Source organism: Fulmarus glacialis, unplaced genomic scaffold (genome assembly GCF_000690835.1).
Source record: "Fulmarus glacialis isolate BGI_N327 unplaced genomic scaffold, ASM69083v1 scaffold454, whole genome shotgun sequence".
NCBI classification, from domain to species: Eukaryota; Metazoa; Chordata; class Aves; order Procellariiformes; family Procellariidae; genus Fulmarus; species Fulmarus glacialis.
In genome coordinates, this window is record NW_009205882.1 from 191116 (window position 1) to 208532 (window position 17417).

The following is a 17417-nucleotide window of genomic DNA, read 5'->3' on the forward strand; positions in this document are numbered from 1 at the left end:
AAAATGCTTTAGAGCAGCGCTGAGGATGTCAGGGAGCGGTGTACAGAGGACACAGCATGACACACTATGCATTATGTCTGTGTCTGGCTTGTATTATGCCTCACTTCTGGCCGTGAACAGAGAATTTGCACTCTGCCTGTCTCAATAATAACTTGTTGGGAGTTTCATTCCAGCCACAGCAGCAACTCTGTAAGCCTAGGGAGTTGTTGCATGGTCTGATTCGGAGGTCAGAGGCCTGTGGAGATATTCGGTGACATGGCACTGTGCCTGCAATACCAATGTTTGTTCTTAAGGTTTCCACCTGCAAACGGGTTTGACACTTGAAGTCCCTTAGACTAAAAACCCAGATCCTGATTTCTTTCCTGCAGGTTATGACTAAGCATTGTCTGCGTGCTTAGTATTAGGTGCTGGTAATCTAATTCTACACAATCTATAAAGCAATCGTCTTCAATCTTAGAAAGACCAACTTCTGGGATTCAACCACCACCACTGGTGTCTATCAAAAGCCATTGCCTGTTATCTGGACGACTAAGGACACTTACTTGAAGATATTGGCTGTTTTCTGGAGGAAGTCAACCTCCTGCTTGTCAGAGTCTGAGCTCATGCACTGTTCAATCACCCGAAGCAGGGGCTCAATGATGTCAAACACCAAGGGGTTCTCTGATTGCTTAGTCACGAATGCTTCAATCAGATCCAGCACCTGCAAACACAGAGTTACTGACATGAGAACTAATGCAGACAGGGAAACATGATGGATCTACCTAGAGCAGCTCCTTCAGATTGAAGTGGGCTACATAGCAGCTGGAGGGGGCTGAAGAAAACCATTTCCAGCTGAGATCTGTACACCTGCTATCAGTTGTAGTGTTAGGGCATGAGAAACTGAAAATTAAAAATTTGAAACTGAAGATTAAAGGCTGCCTGTTGACTTCAGCTTTATTTTGTGCAGTGAAACCATTTAGAAACAGCAGTTATGAGAAACACTGCCACCTGGCCAGACCTGCAGTCACTGTAAATTGGTACAGATCTCTGTTAGCACCATTGACTGATAGCTCTCACCCCTGCAAGCCCCCCTTGACTTCCAGACAGTGCATTAGCATAAAATCAGCCTCCTATAGCACAGCATCAGAATGAAAATGCAGTAAAGCTCGCTACACCATTCAGCCTTCATCTTGGCTAATCTGACACCAGACATTTCTATATGTGAGCGGCTGGAGCTGTCCCTGGATGCCCGAATATCCTAGACCATCCATGCTGACACCAGGTGGCCTGAAGTCAGTATTACAGTCACAAATAACCAGGGGGTGTTAATCTTAATCCTCCTGATTTTACTAGCATAACAAGCCAAAAAAAAGCTTAGACTGCAAAATTACCAGAGGGATTTTATATATCACACTAAGGCACATCAAGCTTGTCAAGTTTACAAAAACTCACAGGCATCTACCTTTGTGTAGGTCTGGGGAAGGATCTAATAAATTGAAGCATTTCAGATCAGCAAATGGAAACCACAGTTCACTTTTTGAAAGAACAGTCTTGTTTTCTGTTTTGAAGTAGGCCTGTGAAGCCCCAGTCGCTGACCATGATATTGCTGTGCCAGGTGCTGTACAAAGCCAGAACAATCCAGTCCCAACCTCCAGGAGCTTATGACATACATGAATGTCCAAGCTGTTCAGCATTAAGTAGCTCATGGCATGCGATAGGCTACAACTAAGGTAAGCCAAAGATCTTCACACCAAACACTTGATTTCCCACCTTAATCTTGAAATCCCTCCGTAGGATCTTCTCTTTCCGCAACCTGTCTTTCTCATCCTTCTTCGCCTGGATCCGTTTCTGCTGCTCCGCAAAAAGGGCCGAGATGTTCTTGTCAAGAGCCATCATTGCCTCATCATCCAGCTCTTCATCACTCTCATCTCCTCCCTTTTGTTTTTAAAATGCAAAAACAACATGTCATCTCATGTACTTCAAAAAGACAGTGGGGAGAGAACCACAGCCAAGACCAGACTCACAGTAGGGATGTAGCTACCTCTAGACCCAGAATAACAACATGGGAAGGAAAAACAGATGCTCAGACCCATGAGAAATCTAGCTCATATTTCCTATCAGGTAATTCTGGCTGCACAGTACTAACACGTAGAGCTAGAGGATCGGGAGAGGGAAGAGGCTGAGGTTTTGACACTGACTCCCTCTGTGCTGTTTTTCCTTCAGTAAAGAGGTTAATATGTTGCTGTGTCTGTAGCCTTTTTAAGAATCATTAAGCCACATTCCAATGCTGCTACAAGAAGTCTCCAGGGTGGGCTATAGGGATCACGCTCCTCCACACAGGCCAGCCAATACAGGCACCATGTAACAGTATCTCAATGCTTTAGCTCATGTCAATCTCGTTTATTACAGGCAGGAATACAAGCTATATCAGGCTGGACTGGACAAGCTAAAGCACTCAAGACACGCTAACAATAAATAAAAGAACAAGTGACTTATTCCCACAGCTTACTTTGAAAATCCTGACCTCCTGCTTCAAATGCCATACAAAGATGACTGCCAGGGTTATCACTGCAAGGGCTCAGACAGGATGTGGGTATTAGATAATCTTTCACCACTCCAAACCTCCTGGTATCTGTATCCAAGGTAGGCAGTGAAAACGTACCAATGCACTCCCTGCTTGGAGAACATTCATCAGCTGACTGCGAAAATCATCATCAACTTCTTCATTCTTTTCCTCATCTCCACTGTCATTCTCTTCCTCAGTGTCGCCTCCATCTGAGGAGTCCTCGCTTCCTTCCTCGTCCTGAGGAAGAAAAGTTCATCTCCTGACCCCACCATTCTTCAAGCCCTACTCAATTCTCAGGTGTTCAGAAATAAAAACTCAAGCCTCCCCTCACCCCACTGCCTTGCTTCCAGCCCTCAGATTCATGTAAAGACACCTCAGATAACGAGATACCAGATCTTCACAAGAACTAAAAGCAGAACATAACAACAGACTTCTCTGTCATATTAAATAAGTATCAAAAAGAAGCTTCCAAGGAACATCTGAAGTAACAGCCCCATCTGACTCTCCTTTCTGCTAATGCTTGTAATGCTTTGTGACTTGAATCTCTGCAGTTCTTAAAACCGGAGATCTTGAATTCACAGATGGCTGTGCATCACAGAAACGATTCAGTCTGTGGCTGCAAAAAAGAGAGGCCTGTGCTAATTTCAGGATGCAGTCATCTGTTCTCAGGAAGTCATCTATTCAAACAGCCATACCTACAACAGCATTTTCCTTCAAGGCCAAGAGACTAACAAACATGCACTTCCAACAAGCCATTTGTGTGTTGCACTTTTAAAATAAATCTTAATAGAGCAACAGCCATTTTACTCAAGACAGAGAAATGCAATTACATCTATTACCACAGATCAGGAGAAACATTATTTTTAAACTGTGAAGGTCTGAAGAGTATTTGTCACTAGCAATGGCACATCAACTACCGTGTCCTGTGCAGATTTGATCTTTTTGTCCGATTCTTCCATCACAACTACAGCACTTTCTTCATTTTCCTCTTGGTATGGGTCAAGAACCTGCAAAAAAGAGGGACTTGTGTTTTTTCAGTGTTTTGTTTTGATGCATTTCTTCTGTACAACAGACAGGAATTTTGGCACAGTAAGCCAGTTGAATAATGAAATAGTAAGTAAGGGCATTCATCTTGCTGGCTTACAATATCATGTTTGTTAATATGCTAAGTTCTTTCTGTAAGTACCAAAAAAGGTGGAGAAAACTGAAGAGGCTGGTGACATCACACATTTTGATGTGTTACAAATGAAGTATTAGGTTCATCATATAAAGTACTTGACAGCACATCTTTGCAATCCACATATTACTCTCTCAGAAGACACCACCTTACTCAGTGGTACGACCAATTCAGATTTTCAGTGTCACTTATTTTTAGCACCTCTATGCTTAGCCTTTCTAGAAGAAAGAAGTTGTTACCATTTATATTCACATATAAAATCTACCAGCTATATAAACGACCCAGGAATTTCTTCAGCCTAAAACTACCAAAGAATACAGCTTAAAGTTAGCAGCTCTCAGGCTCCCATTAAAAAACAAACAAAAAAACCCCGAAAAAACAACACTCTGTAAGCTACATTTAAAATTCAGTAGCACACATTGTCAGACATTTTCTAAATCAAGGAGGCTTTTATTTAATTCCAAAATAGAGACGTGCTTGTATATCTGTTAGGGACAAGACAGGCAAACAGTACAATGCCCTACTAGAGCCTCACTTACATCCAGGATCAGCTGCAAGCCCCTCTTGGTCAGGTTAGGGCATATCCGTACAAACACGCTCTTGGAAATTCGACGTATGAGTAGGCTGGGCTGGGCAAGGAGGGAGAGAAGGATTTCCACCATCACCTCAACCCATCCTGGCTCTGCACTGTCTGCACAGGAACAAACAAACAATGACAGGAGGGGGCAAAATCACTGCACTGGCACATTAATAACAGACTGCAGAGAAATTCACCAAAGAAAAAAGTCACAGTTCTTCTAGCTGACTATTGGAAGTACTCATTCAGCAACATAGACCAGAAATAATCAAGTGTGAAGCTAAAGACTGTAGCTGCATTGGAAGGCTACTAACCGCAGGGAGGAACATGCCTGAAATTGTCTTTAGGCCACTGCAAAGCCTTACCAGGTAACAAAACCTATTATTCATTAAATCTTTACTTAGATTAGCAGTTCTGCAAATCATGCGACACTTACCTGGCCACATTAAAGCAATCAGCAGCTAGTCAGCAAAAGTATATACATTTTGTAGTGTTTCCAATGAAATCAGGAGTCACAGCAGCCCATGAAAAGTGCTGACATTTGAAACTGGTCCATTAGTCCAGAAGTTTGGGAATCCTGATCTACATACAACCAAGCCACCATAGAATTACAGCTTTTATTTTCACAGTACCCTCAAATTTACACAGAGATTTAAGGAGAATAAGACCATAGTTAGAGAGGAAGTCAAAAGACCAAGCCAGGTTCTTTCCTGGTCAAGTCCCAAGCTAGCTCTGCAGGCCCTAAATCAGGACTAGCCTAAATCAGCAAACAGGCTGTATCTACATACAGGACACATTTGGTTTACCCAGAACTTGAGCTCTGAAAGTACCGAGTTTCAGGCCTGCCAGCTGTTAGGAGAGCCCATAGCTTTGCCCGGGCAGATACCACCACTTCAGTCAAGCTTTTGGCCAGCACACAACAAGGACTCAAAAAGAGTGAACTCCCTTGGACACTGCTCATCTGAACAATGCCCAGCTCTGAAGCCCACCTGTCCTTTACGAGGCACACAGGAACACAACGCACTGATGATGTGGATGGAGAGTTGGAGCAAGAGACAAGAGATTTAGAAAGACAAGGAAAGAATGAAGGAGAGGGGACTCTCCTTGGGATTCTCTTTAGAAGCGATGCAGTCAGAGTGCTTCACTAATGCAGAACTGCCATCTTCTGTCTTTTGACAGACCATTAACAATCCCACTCCATTTCTCTCTGTAGGAAGGACTCACCAGTCTTTTTCTTCTTAGGTTCTTTGCTGAATGCCCTCTCTGTGCAGTTCAGAAGGTCACTCAGAACATCCATTGTTTCAGACGGATTCTGTTTGATCACAAGCAGACAGTAAACACCCTCTCGGAATTCCCCACTACCAACAGCAACATAAGGAATATACCCCGAATCTAAGGACCTCTCTAAATAGATACAGATATTAAAATCAGCTACTCCGCAGAAGAAAATATGAATTTAAGTAAAAATTGCTCCACTCAACAGCAAATCAAGGGCAAAACTAATGCTCAGGCCAAGCTGTGCCCCTGTAACTTGTCTACAGTCAGTGTAAGAATCACGGTTTATTAGCTGCCAATTGCTCATTTCTAGAAGCCAGAGGCTGTGAAAGATTGGATCTCTGAACACAAAGAACCTCTCCAGCTCAGTGTTCAGAAAGCCCAGCTATCAGCCCATTTTACACACTCAAATATGCTTCAGAGGTCTTACCTTGAAAAGATGAATGGCCATTAAAAGCAGAAGTTGCTGGAAAGCAAAGACTTTGGCACTGTCTGATTTATTTTCCTTCTTCTGCAGATTCTTCACAGACTGAAGTGTTCTGAAGAAAGAAACCCTTCTGAGTCTTTCACAATTACAACAGCAAATCCTCTCTTATGATCAGACTAAAACCATGACCAAATCTATAGTATCATTTTCTGTACTTAACATTTAATTCATTGACCTTGGACATATATATTGTATATAATCTTAATGCAACAATAGCATCTCACCTCATGTGTCTTATAAAAACCTCTGCACTTGGGCACAGGATAGACTCCTAATACTACAGTCAAGGCATAGATCTTTATGGGAAATCAAGCTCAGAAACGAGCACCAGAAAAGAGTCACTGCGAAGTTAGTACAGGTATTATTATGGGAAAAGACCAGCAGAGTTACAATCATGTTTGGGAGAAGGATTATGAGCAAAAATAGAAAAGGACATGGCCACCTACACATAATTAACACACAGAAGGAACAGGAAGAAAGGAATGGGGTGATGAGAAAGAGAGGGGCATCCTGAAAACCAGTCGCTGGTGCAGGATACTCAGAGAAGAAATAGAACTGCCACTACTGTGAAACGGCTCTGCTACAGCAGCCAGAACAACAGGAGGAGGATGACAGAATACAATTTCCCTTTTATTGTCCCAATCTCACCTCTCCCAGGCATCCCTCTGATGCTTGGTAAAGGGCTTCACAGCTTTGACATGCTCACTGGAGAGCAGCTTGTTGGCATACTCAACAAGGAGAAAGATCCACAGCTTCCCATCTGCAGTCACACCATGGATGTGCTTCTCCCTTAAGGCTGCAGCCTTTGCTGTATCCCCCAAAACAGTCAAGGTATTTAAAGTCTGAAGCAACCTGCAAAGAAAAACAGCCAGCATGTTACTGTCAGAGGAACCAGATGGCCTTCTCTCTCTTTCCAAAACAACACCCAATGGTAGAGCACTCTCATCCCAGAGCTCTGGTCACTCATTGCAACCCAGATTCACAGGGCCTAAGTTTCAATCCATGCATGTATTCAAGCACAGTAATATATAGCTCATTGTCTTGGTGTCCCCAAGCACACCTGGTGCCCCCAAGGACACTGATTATTTTTCTCAGTATGTTTCCCATACTGTGTCCCACCATGTTCTCTGCTTTCCCTCTACTGAGGTTGGAGCACCAGCTTTGGCAATCACCTAAAAGCTTCTATTATTACCAACTCCATCTCCCTTAGTACAGGGTGATGACTGCGGAGCCATCAGCAGCTCGCACGCAGAGTGGACAGAAAGCCAACAGCAACCCACACAACCACACCACCTCTCTCTTGGGTCCTTCCACTTCTAGCTTGCAACAGAGGCAATGGAAATCTTATGAGAAAAAGCAGTCTGAGCTCAACTCTACCCCTACCTAATCATCACACACACACACTCAGCAGGTTTGCCATGCAAAATTATGTTTTTATTGGACAAAACTTAAGGATCTTAGGGAAATCCATCTAGGATCTCCTTAAAAAAAGCCATTCCCTGGTCCTGGAGTCAAACAAATACTCCAACAGCAGCTCACAATCCCAAACCTCTTGCCCTGCCATTCGCAGGCTGATCTTCTCCTCAGGAAAAAAGTGAAATTTCCAAGCTTAAAACATGTAAGCAAAATCCTTACCCAAAGAAGTAGCTTTCTGTCACTGAATGAGCCTGTTCATCTAGGGGCTCTGATGGAAGGACATTCGCCTCACGTATTTGGGAAGTCTTCTTCTTAGTCTCAAAGAAAGCATGGAAGAAGCAAAACCTAGAATGGACAGAAACAAGAACAAAATTAACAGCCAGCTTGGTCATAACAAAGCAAAACCAGCCCATGTGTGCAAACCAAACAGCACCACGTATTCACGGCATTTTTATTCAAGGATGTCCAAGCACTGAAAAAAGTCACTGTTTACAATAAGATCCTTTCCTCAAGGTACACAGGGTAAAGAAGAGAGAAAGATGCTCAGGACTTTACAAAAGTGAAGTGCCAACACTTGAGGCCACACAACAGAATACTCAGACTGTCAGATTTGGGTCATATTCTCCAAGACTTTTAAACTGACAGACAAATACGTACTAAGAGCTGATGCAAAGATTAGAAGTAGTATCTTCAAGCAGTCTAGGTAACCAGGAACCTTAAATTTACTGAAAACAAATGGGACTAAGGTAATTTTAAGTGCCTGAACTACTTAGGACAAGAGTTTGTCTAAATTTGCAGAAGGTATTTTGAAAACAGAACCTAGTGTCCTAAATTATTTATGTTATGGAATATTTCCACTACTGAATTTGCCTGGTGTCACGGGGACAGCTTACTTGGAATATTGCTATAGAGCTAAACAGAATTATTCCAAGCACATGTGGCATTAAGTCTTTAAATCTTTCTCACCTGGAAATGTCCATCACAAGGCTCTCTTCTTTTTTCACTTGACTTTCAATGATGTTAGCAAGTCGGTGGATGATCCATTTTCTTAATCGAGCAATCTTATGTTGCACTCTTTCAGTAAGGAAATGGACACAATCAATAGTTTGAAGACTATCCCGAAATAAACACAAACCACACAATCCACTGCAGCAAGAGGTAACTTTCAGATATTTAGAGGCTTTACGCTAAAGATGGCAAAGTTATGTAGTAAGAAAGCAATAGGTACATAAGAAGAGATACAATCTTCCCAAGTTTGCTTTTTACTATGCAAAAGACAGTCTTATTTACCCCACTGAGCTACTGCAGTCTACCAAAAAGCACTTCAAGAATTGCAGTAGCGCACCTATGACTTCATTCTACTGACCAGTAACACATAGACATACTGTTTTAACAGCTTACATCGTCTTTGGAAGAAGCCCCTACAAGTAACCCAGTACCCACAGCACCAAGTTGTGGGTATTCAGTGAGCAGCAGCCCCAAGGAGGATAGAACTTTCTCTTGGGAAGTTTTCCTAGCTGGAAATTGCTACAAATGCCTACCAAGGATATAAGTATTTACAGGCTACTCTTGAGACATGGAAGTGGGTGCTTTGCTGTAGGCCAAGGAGATGAGAGCACTCAGGCCAGTTTAATAGTCAGATAAAAGGGATGCACAATTCCTACAAAGACCTGAGAGTCTATAGTAAAAAAGGAAACTGCTGGACATTTTTGCCAAAGCAGTTGTCAGGGCTAGAAAAACAAGAGAAAAGGCTTCTTTGGTGATCCAGCCTGCTTTGGTCAGGCTAGCTGGTTCTCACTGTGTTTGCTCCTATTTGCAGAATTGAATTTTGTCCCAGCAAAAGAGTCAGATTCTGGGGCTAAACCTTCTGGGACAGAGGAAATAGGACAGGCGGCAATTGTCAACTCACGGCAAGGGAACCAGCAAACATTGGCTGTCCAAACCAGACTTCACGCAGGTAGCTACTCTAACCACAAAACAGAAAGAGAAGAGGAAGGTGCATCATCTATACACTCACATATTTACATTTTCCTGGTTTTGTTTTTGCCGGTTACTTGAAAAGTCTAAACAACAGTCAAAGTCTGGTCTGAGGAACATGTCTTTGAGCCAGTCAATGTATTTTTGCAATGCCACTGGCTGCAGGTGTCTGACTACCCTGGAAGAGCTGGAGAACACTGGATAGCCTTGGTTGGTGAGAGTAGAGAAGCCGATCACCACTGCCAGCTGCCTCTCCAGGTCATCACAGCTGTTCAGAAATTCATCTACGTATCCTTCCATCTCTGGAGCAAATTTAAATCGGTCTGGAAGCTGAAAAACATGGTCAAACAAGCAGGTTAGGAACTTCACATTGAGTCTGAGTGTCTTTGTAAGTACAAATCTCTTTACAGATTTGACTGCAGTAAGTAAATTAAAGTCACGTGCCTGAACATTTGCCATAAGGCATACAGCAGGTCATAAATTTCACCTCATGGTCTTCCTCACATAGGAGCAACCACTGTAAACAACCACAGAATCCTGTCACGTACCAACTTCAATCCTTTAATTTGCACCTTCCCAAACAGTCAGGCTTCAGCGGGCTGGACCACATGCTGGCCAGTGCAGCTAAGCTCCTAGGCTGATCAGCTCTTATTTTGGGTGGAAGTCCAGGGTGTTTCTCACATCATTTGCCTTAGACTTTCCCTTGATTTGGAAACTCTCCCACATCAATTCCGGTCTCGTCTAGCAGCCTTGGAGCCTGCTGACCTACAGTGGGCAGAAGAAATCCCACCTCCTCTCCCTGGTGTCTCAGAAGTGTTGAGGCATTCTGAAAGGAGGGGGAGTTGACGTGTTTAACCTAAAAACCGTATCCTGAGGTGTTGCTGTTCTGTGCTAAGTCCTTTCCTCAGTCCTGCCACCGATCCGCAAGGCATACAGCTGGCAGGCTGCTGGCCTTGGAACACTGTCCAGCAGCATGCAGATCACCAGGACATGTCCCATCTCATCACACATCCCATTTCCTTATGTTCTTTCATAGCCCCCAGTGTTCAATCCCACTTATTTGTTCTGGGAAAAAAACAAAAGCAAACTGGAGAAACCTCGAAGAGGGCAAGCTGTGGCTTCGTTCCAAAAGTGCAATGCAACTTTCATAAATTAATAAAACAACTTGTTTGGTATAGTGTCACAATCAGTACAGTGACCTGGCAAGAGCAGAAACAGTAACAGAAGTCTAGAGAACACTGTTCTTTTAAATAAAGGGGCTATAAATTCCTCATTAACCACAAATTCATCCAATTATAACATAAATACCCCTGCAAGAAGTCTCACACAAAACACAACTTAGCAAGCTCCTGCTTCCACTGTTGGAGAACTCAATACTTGTACATCAGTACGAAAACTGGGAGAAAAACTCCAGGAGAGACTGCTGTAAACAGGCTAATAACTCACAACAGGGGTTTCATCAATCACCTCTCAACAAAAGCAGATCAAGTCTATTTGCTCCCCTGTTGAAAAAAAAGTGGATTCAGGAAGATAACTGTCAGTAAATATCAGACTCAAGCTTTGTCTAGTTCCATCTCCAACAACCAGAATCCCGTAAGAAAGTACAAGATAACAGCATTTGCTTTCCAAAACAAACAACCTGTGTCAAGGAACAAAACAAAACAAACCCACAAAACCAACAACAACAACTTCAAACTAATCTCTTTTCTGCTTCCTCATCATCAATAACATTAGGTGGTTCCCCCTCTGTTTAGTCAATCATTGTCTTCAGTGGATTTGTACATTTCAGACAGGAATTGACAAATTTTTTGATGCACATGGAAGAACACAGCCTAATTCACTGGGCAACAGGCATAAAAAGCAAGAAACAGGAAAACAACTAAGTCAGTGGCTAAACCCTGGAGAAAGTTGGTCCATACAGGGAGGCACCACGGTAAGCATTCTTTTCAGAGCAAACCCGCACATCTACTGCAGCTTTGATACCAGAACAGAAAGACTGCAAAGCCCTATTCCTCCCAGGAGAGGGCAATGATTTTTGGGGCCACATGAGGAGGCTTAGGATTATGTTACCACAAAAAGCCAAGCCAAAGCCTGTTTTTATCAGTATTCCCCTTTTATTCTTCCTCCCTTTATTGCAGGGTTGTGTTCTTTGCTGGCTTCCCAGGAGGGAAAAAAAAAAGTTCCAAAATCCAATTCCCAAATAAAATTTGTGCTTAAACCTCAAATGTGCTTATTGAAACAAGCACTAACATAAAAAAAAGCATGAGTTGTCCCTCTTTGTCTTTGCCTTCAAATGTTCGTGCAACACCCAGCACAATGACAGACAAAAAGGAGCTTCTGGACATGCAAAATCAAAAGGACTGTTAAAGGATGACATATGACATTGTCAATATGCTGAGGCTGCCCACCCTCTGCTTCCCCCATCATTAGAGCTTTCTCAGCAACATCAATGAAAGCAGGTGGGTCAGTGCTGAACAATTTCAAAACCCTTAAAATAAGTCTGAACGAAAAATACACAAATAGGCAATGACGATTAAACAGAGTCTATACTCAGCCCACTGCAACCAGTGGTCATACAATAACCTTGCTTTTAGTAAGAGTCCAAGGTCTAAAATTACATAAACTTTTTTTATACAAGACAATGTGAAATGAGAAAGGGGGGTGGAGAGGACTTCTGCTCAGGACAGGGTCTTTAGCCCTGAGCATGAGTACTTTCAGAAGACCTACCTGAGTCGTTACCACATGTTCTCCATAGTGCTGCATCACCTTCCCTTTGAGAACCATCTGTAGCTGATCCAGAGACAACAAGGGGAGAGCACTGCCCAGCAACCGGTAGCACATGTAACTGAGTGGAAACAAAGAAGATGCCCTCAGGTAGAGGCACAGCAGTAAAGCCACACACAAGGGTAAGACAAAGAAGTGGTGGCGCTGGCTACATGGAGCATGCAGGAAGGCAAAAGGCAAAAATTCATGGATTTTGTGTTCAAAAATCCTGCTGCCCAAAGCTTTTCTTCTGACTAGCATAGCTGCCAAGATCTCTCCCTGTAACAGGTCCTCCGCTGTCTAGAAATAGATGAGTCCTCACCAGCAGTTCCCTCCTCAGTCCACTTTATGGATCTCTTCTCCCCAGATATTTTATTTCCACAGACCTAATAAAAACCTACTCAGTTTTTGACTACACATATTTACTTAGTTTTGATAGCAACTTGCTGTCAAATTTGATCAAAATTGCCCAATGGGCTCAAGAGTTATTAGATAGCCCTAGCCTCATTTCTGCAGGAAGTCAGGCTAAAAAAGCAACACTTTTGAGCATACAAAGGGTATTTTCAGACTTACTCAAGAAGTAAAACAAGACTTAAACTGCTCAGGCTTGGAAAATGGTTTCCTTTCACTGTGATATTCATGTAATATGTTAAGAAAATTTTTTGTAGGTGCATCTCTACAACTTTTAAACTCTTAAGCTAAGAAAGATTTAAACCTGGCCACAGACTGCCTTGCTATGGTCCAAATTAAATTATGCTCCCCCAAAATGCTCACAGATTTGTATTCCCAATTTTGCATCATTTTTAAACAGCGTGAGTCTCAACAGACAAATAATCCTACAAAGATCTAGCATTAGACTTGGAAAAGGGGCTGAAATATGTTATGATGTCAGCCACAGCCATATCCTACTTAAAAACAAGGAGCATGTCAGAATCCAAACATACCCAGGCATTTTAATTCAGTCCATCCCACAAAGCACAAGTCCAGTAATATTAGACACAAATTTCAGAACTAGGATTTGTCTACACAGGAGCTGTCCTTCTTAAACCACACAAAGCCGAATGACTCTCCCTCTCAACCACTTAGAGAGAAAGGGACAGTACAGCTCCTCTGACAAGTCTTGTAGGAGCAAGCTATAGATTTAAGACACCTTTATGCCCAATGAAGTACATCACCTTTATGTGCTGTCCTAGTTAAATTTAACCTCAAATTTGTTATATGTCACAATTCTAAAAGAAATCTTACTAACTCCTGGATTTTGGCTCCCTATAAAGTTTCTCATGAATACCTAAACAACCAAAAGCAAGTGTTCTCACATTGTTCATGAGAAACTATATGCTCCACCCCACCACAGGGCAGCAGAAATACTGGGGCAAGATACAGAAGGATAATATGGAAAACAACAAACAACATATGTTAAAACAAACCTCACAGGCCCCGATTTCTCCTTCAATAGCCCATTCTCCACACCTTCTTTCCAGAACAGTTCAAAGGCATCTTCCTTCAGTGAAACTTGTAGCAAATCAAAAACTACACCAGGCAATTTCTTGTCCTTCTTCTCAGACTTGGCAGCACTTTGCAGAAGCTCTACAAGTCTAGAAGAAGAAAGAAAATAATTGGAGAGATCTGGCCTGGAAGGGGATTGCTGAAGGCCAAATTCATCCAGTCCTGAGCGCTGCAGGCTGTGCCTCTTGGGAGAAATGACAGAGCTATAATTTAGCGTAACAGTTAGTGTCTAACCCTTAGCAGCACCTGCAGTGACAAAATACAGGCAGGTATCAGAATGAAAGCCACCTTTGTCTCACTGCTAGCCAAGAGACCAAGAATGCTGCATTTAATGCTCCTTATTTAAGAACTTACCTGGGAATATTTTCCTCATTTACAACAGTAGGTGAGCCAAACAGCTTCTTCAGATTTTTAGGTTTCAGAACACCAGGGAATTTCTGCATGCCCACAAGCAAAAGGTGCAGGTTCTCTGGAGATGTGAAGGCTGAAGCGAGGTCACTTTGCAAGATGCCAAACAAGACCTCCTCAAACACAGTTTCAGGAACCTAGACAGGAAAGAAGGTGAGAGCATATGAGAAACATCTGAGGGCATTCTACTAACTTGCTGTGTAGTATGTTAAAATATCTGCATTGTAGGGCATTGTACTAAAAGCCTGCAGTGTTCTGGAAACTTTAGAAATAGTCTCTATGGTGACACAACCAAAAATAAATAATGGATGTGCCCAGTACTGCCATACACTCCCAGGTGCTTAACCATGCGGAGTAGGACAATCTGTTGTCATCAGATAGCAATTCTGATCAACTGACTCCAGCTGCAATTGTTCTCTTGCTGTCTGACTGCTCCTGTCTGTACAGCGGTGCTGCCCAGGGAGGAGGAAACACTCTTGTATTAGCTTTTAATTACATTTCCCAAAAATAAGTTACTTGTTTCAATAAGATTTGCTGGTAAACAACTGTGTTCAATGATTTTAGGGAAAACTGGATCCAATGTTTTCATCAATAAAATAAGAAATGTACAAAAACTGCTTTAATTTGTATTTTTTAAAGATTGGATTCAAAATACATTTAAACCTGACATCAAGACTAAATGACCCAGAACACTTCCATACAAAATATTATTCAATTTTGATTTAACACTGTTAGTCTTCACACCTACAAACAATATCCACATAAAAGAAAGCAATAAACAAACTCTCTTCTTTTACTACATACTCATAGTTCCTTTACTCCATGTCCCTACATCTTTTCACTCCCAACAGCTCAAAATTCAACCTTAGGTCCAGGCTTGGTGCATAAAAAAGAAGGTTTGCTGTCCAGAGTTTTCAGCATACTTCTATTCAAAAGAGCAGACAGTCTAACGTACCACCCAAGCAAGTCAACTGGGAAAAAACAGACTACGGGTTTGTCCATGATGAAATCAGACTAAGCTAAACCAGAGCATTCTTCCCAGAATAAAAGCATCTGCCCACAGACAATATAGGAAACAGCTCCCACAGTTTAAACTCACTCTTCCACACACCCTTTAACTTTCAATTATGAACAAACTAAGGAGAAAGCAGTCCCCGAAGTAAAGTCCTCCTTCCTCCCACCCACCACGTGCTGTGGCTATACCTCAGACATGATGTCAATGAGAGTTTTGCGAGGGAGATCTCTGAGGTGTGCTTGGTGATGTGCCAGCTGCTGGAGAAGCTGGATGCTCTCCAGCAGAGCTTTCTGGTCCTAGAAAGGAAAGATAAGCCAAAAACAGAGGACATATATCAAAGATTAAGCTGCAGGCTCAGGTAATAATCCACTCTTGAGACCCTTATGCCTATTTGTAATAAGAAACCTACACAATTGCTTCCTGACAGACCACTCAGCTTTTCCCAAAATGATGTTTTCTGGCTGTATATGACAACAGATCCCTTTCTTCCAGGAGAGGTAGGAACCTCCTGTACCATCTGACACAGTTCCTACATTCTAGTCAGGAACAGATATTTAAAAGGCACAAAAAGTTTATGGATAACACAAAAGAAATGAAGTGAACTTGATGCTTCAAGTCCCATCTCATTGACTAGCCAGTGACCCAGCCTTTCTCTCTAGATCCTCTCTCCACTTCAGACAGCCCTAGAACCAGTACTGACAAACAACATAACAATGGTAATGTTACCTTAACAAGCCGGCCAGATTGAAACAGAGCCATAACTCCAAAAAAGTTTCCAAAAGCAGCATTTCTCACAAGTTTCTGAAAAGGAAAAAAAAAAAGGGGGGTTAAAAATCCACGTTCAGCTACAGCTCTGATCAGTGGAACAAGATGGCTGGAAGATGTAGCCTTGAACACCCTGCCATATAAAGAGAAACCACTGAAAAGCAACCCCCTGCACTATGTTTAAGAACTGTCCTAGATTATCTTTCTGTCACACGGACGAATCTCAGCTAAAACAGGGCCAGATGACAATGTCACCAACTTCCACTTTTTACAAGTATTTCCATTATGTCATTACAGTCATTTGCCTTAGCAAGAACCCCAAGACTATAGTATCCAGGCACCAAGCCTTCAAAGAATAGAGAACGGTTAATTTAAACTAGCTGTTGGCCAACACTGCTATGAGCCAACTCACCTTTTTCACTTTTTCCAGATTGTGTTTTTCTTTTATCTGTTCCAGGACACTGCACATCGGAATTTCCTCAAAAGCCTGTAAAACCTGAGGAGATGGATTGCATAGCTCAGTTTGCAGTTCTTTCATTTTATGAAGTTTTATCAAGTTCAGCCAAAACAGAGCTGAACAGCTGTTCAGCATAGCAACAGATGTGCTGCTTTATTAGGCCAGAATAGAGACAACTATATCAGTAGAAGATGTGTCAGAATAGGAACTAGTGTAGACATAAATATACCTGCTGATATTACTTTTTTTTCCCCTGTACATGACTTAGCAGGATTAATAATGAGAACATTTTGCTGCAACCGCATGACCCCGTAACAGATGCAACAAAACTTGCATGGGCAAGGGTCTTCTGCATTATAAACTTTTTAGGTGAGACGAGGTCAGATCCCACTGGTGATGCCAATTGCTGGGACTTTTAGCCATGTTACAGACTCAAACAGCAGGGAGGAAAAAAAACTTTGAAGCACATGTTAAAGGGTTGCCTCTTCAGATCTCCCACATAAACAGTCCAACACCAGGAGCAAGTCAATTTTAAGAAGTCACAATAGTTCTAAATACAGCATATTTGAAAACCTAGTCAAAGTTTGCAAATCAAGGATGGTTCTTGAAGCAGGACAGAATTCTGTAGCATGAGTATGATACAGGTATAGATTATACCTTTATAAGTGCTTCTAAAACAGACTAGCGTCATTTAAAACCGCACAGCTTTTCCATGCTTGTTGCAAGAGCCTTCTCTGCCACCTGCATGCAGAAGCTGCCAGACGGGAGCCCTCGAGCCTCCTTACGAACTGCAAAGCGGGACCCCAGGAATCGACTGGGGTTGGCGAGGGGCCACAGGGCGCCCTGCTCTGCTCTGGGAAATACCGACCTGCGCCAGGGCCAAGCTGAAGCCTGGGCGGGCGGCCTCTCGGGTGGCTCCCAGTCCTTCCACCAGACGCTTGAGGGTGTACTTCAGCTCATCGTCCTGAAAGAGAGACCCAGCTCTGGCGGTGCCCACGCTCCTCCGAACCCAGCGGGGCTGCCAGGCCCCCCGCGGCACGCCCGGCCAG

General features: G+C 42.7%; 1 protein-coding gene across 1 annotated transcript in view; it reads right to left on the reverse strand.

Moving 5' to 3' along the window:
• MYBBP1A (MYB binding protein (P160) 1a) overlaps positions 1-17332 on the reverse strand; it is a gene marked incomplete at its 5' end in the record, with an annotated part of 61162 nt that extends 43830 nt beyond the window's left edge. Inside the window, 18 exons of the mRNA XM_009575544.1 lie at positions 543-700; positions 1750-1914; positions 2642-2782; positions 3463-3552; positions 4262-4413; positions 5524-5611; positions 6005-6113; positions 6710-6913; positions 7697-7822; positions 8444-8551; positions 9495-9784; positions 12182-12299; positions 13645-13812; positions 14078-14268; positions 15335-15442; positions 15873-15947; positions 16324-16407; positions 17237-17332. Coding sequence (XP_009573839.1) covers positions 543-700; positions 1750-1914; positions 2642-2782; positions 3463-3552; positions 4262-4413; positions 5524-5611; positions 6005-6113; positions 6710-6913; positions 7697-7822; positions 8444-8551; positions 9495-9784; positions 12182-12299; positions 13645-13812; positions 14078-14268; positions 15335-15442; positions 15873-15947; positions 16324-16407; positions 17237-17332 — 2471 coding nt within the window. The remainder of the gene's footprint in view (positions 1-542; positions 701-1749; positions 1915-2641; positions 2783-3462; positions 3553-4261; positions 4414-5523; positions 5612-6004; positions 6114-6709; positions 6914-7696; positions 7823-8443; positions 8552-9494; positions 9785-12181; positions 12300-13644; positions 13813-14077; positions 14269-15334; positions 15443-15872; positions 15948-16323; positions 16408-17236) is intronic.
• Positions 17333-17417: the final 85 nt, after the last annotated feature.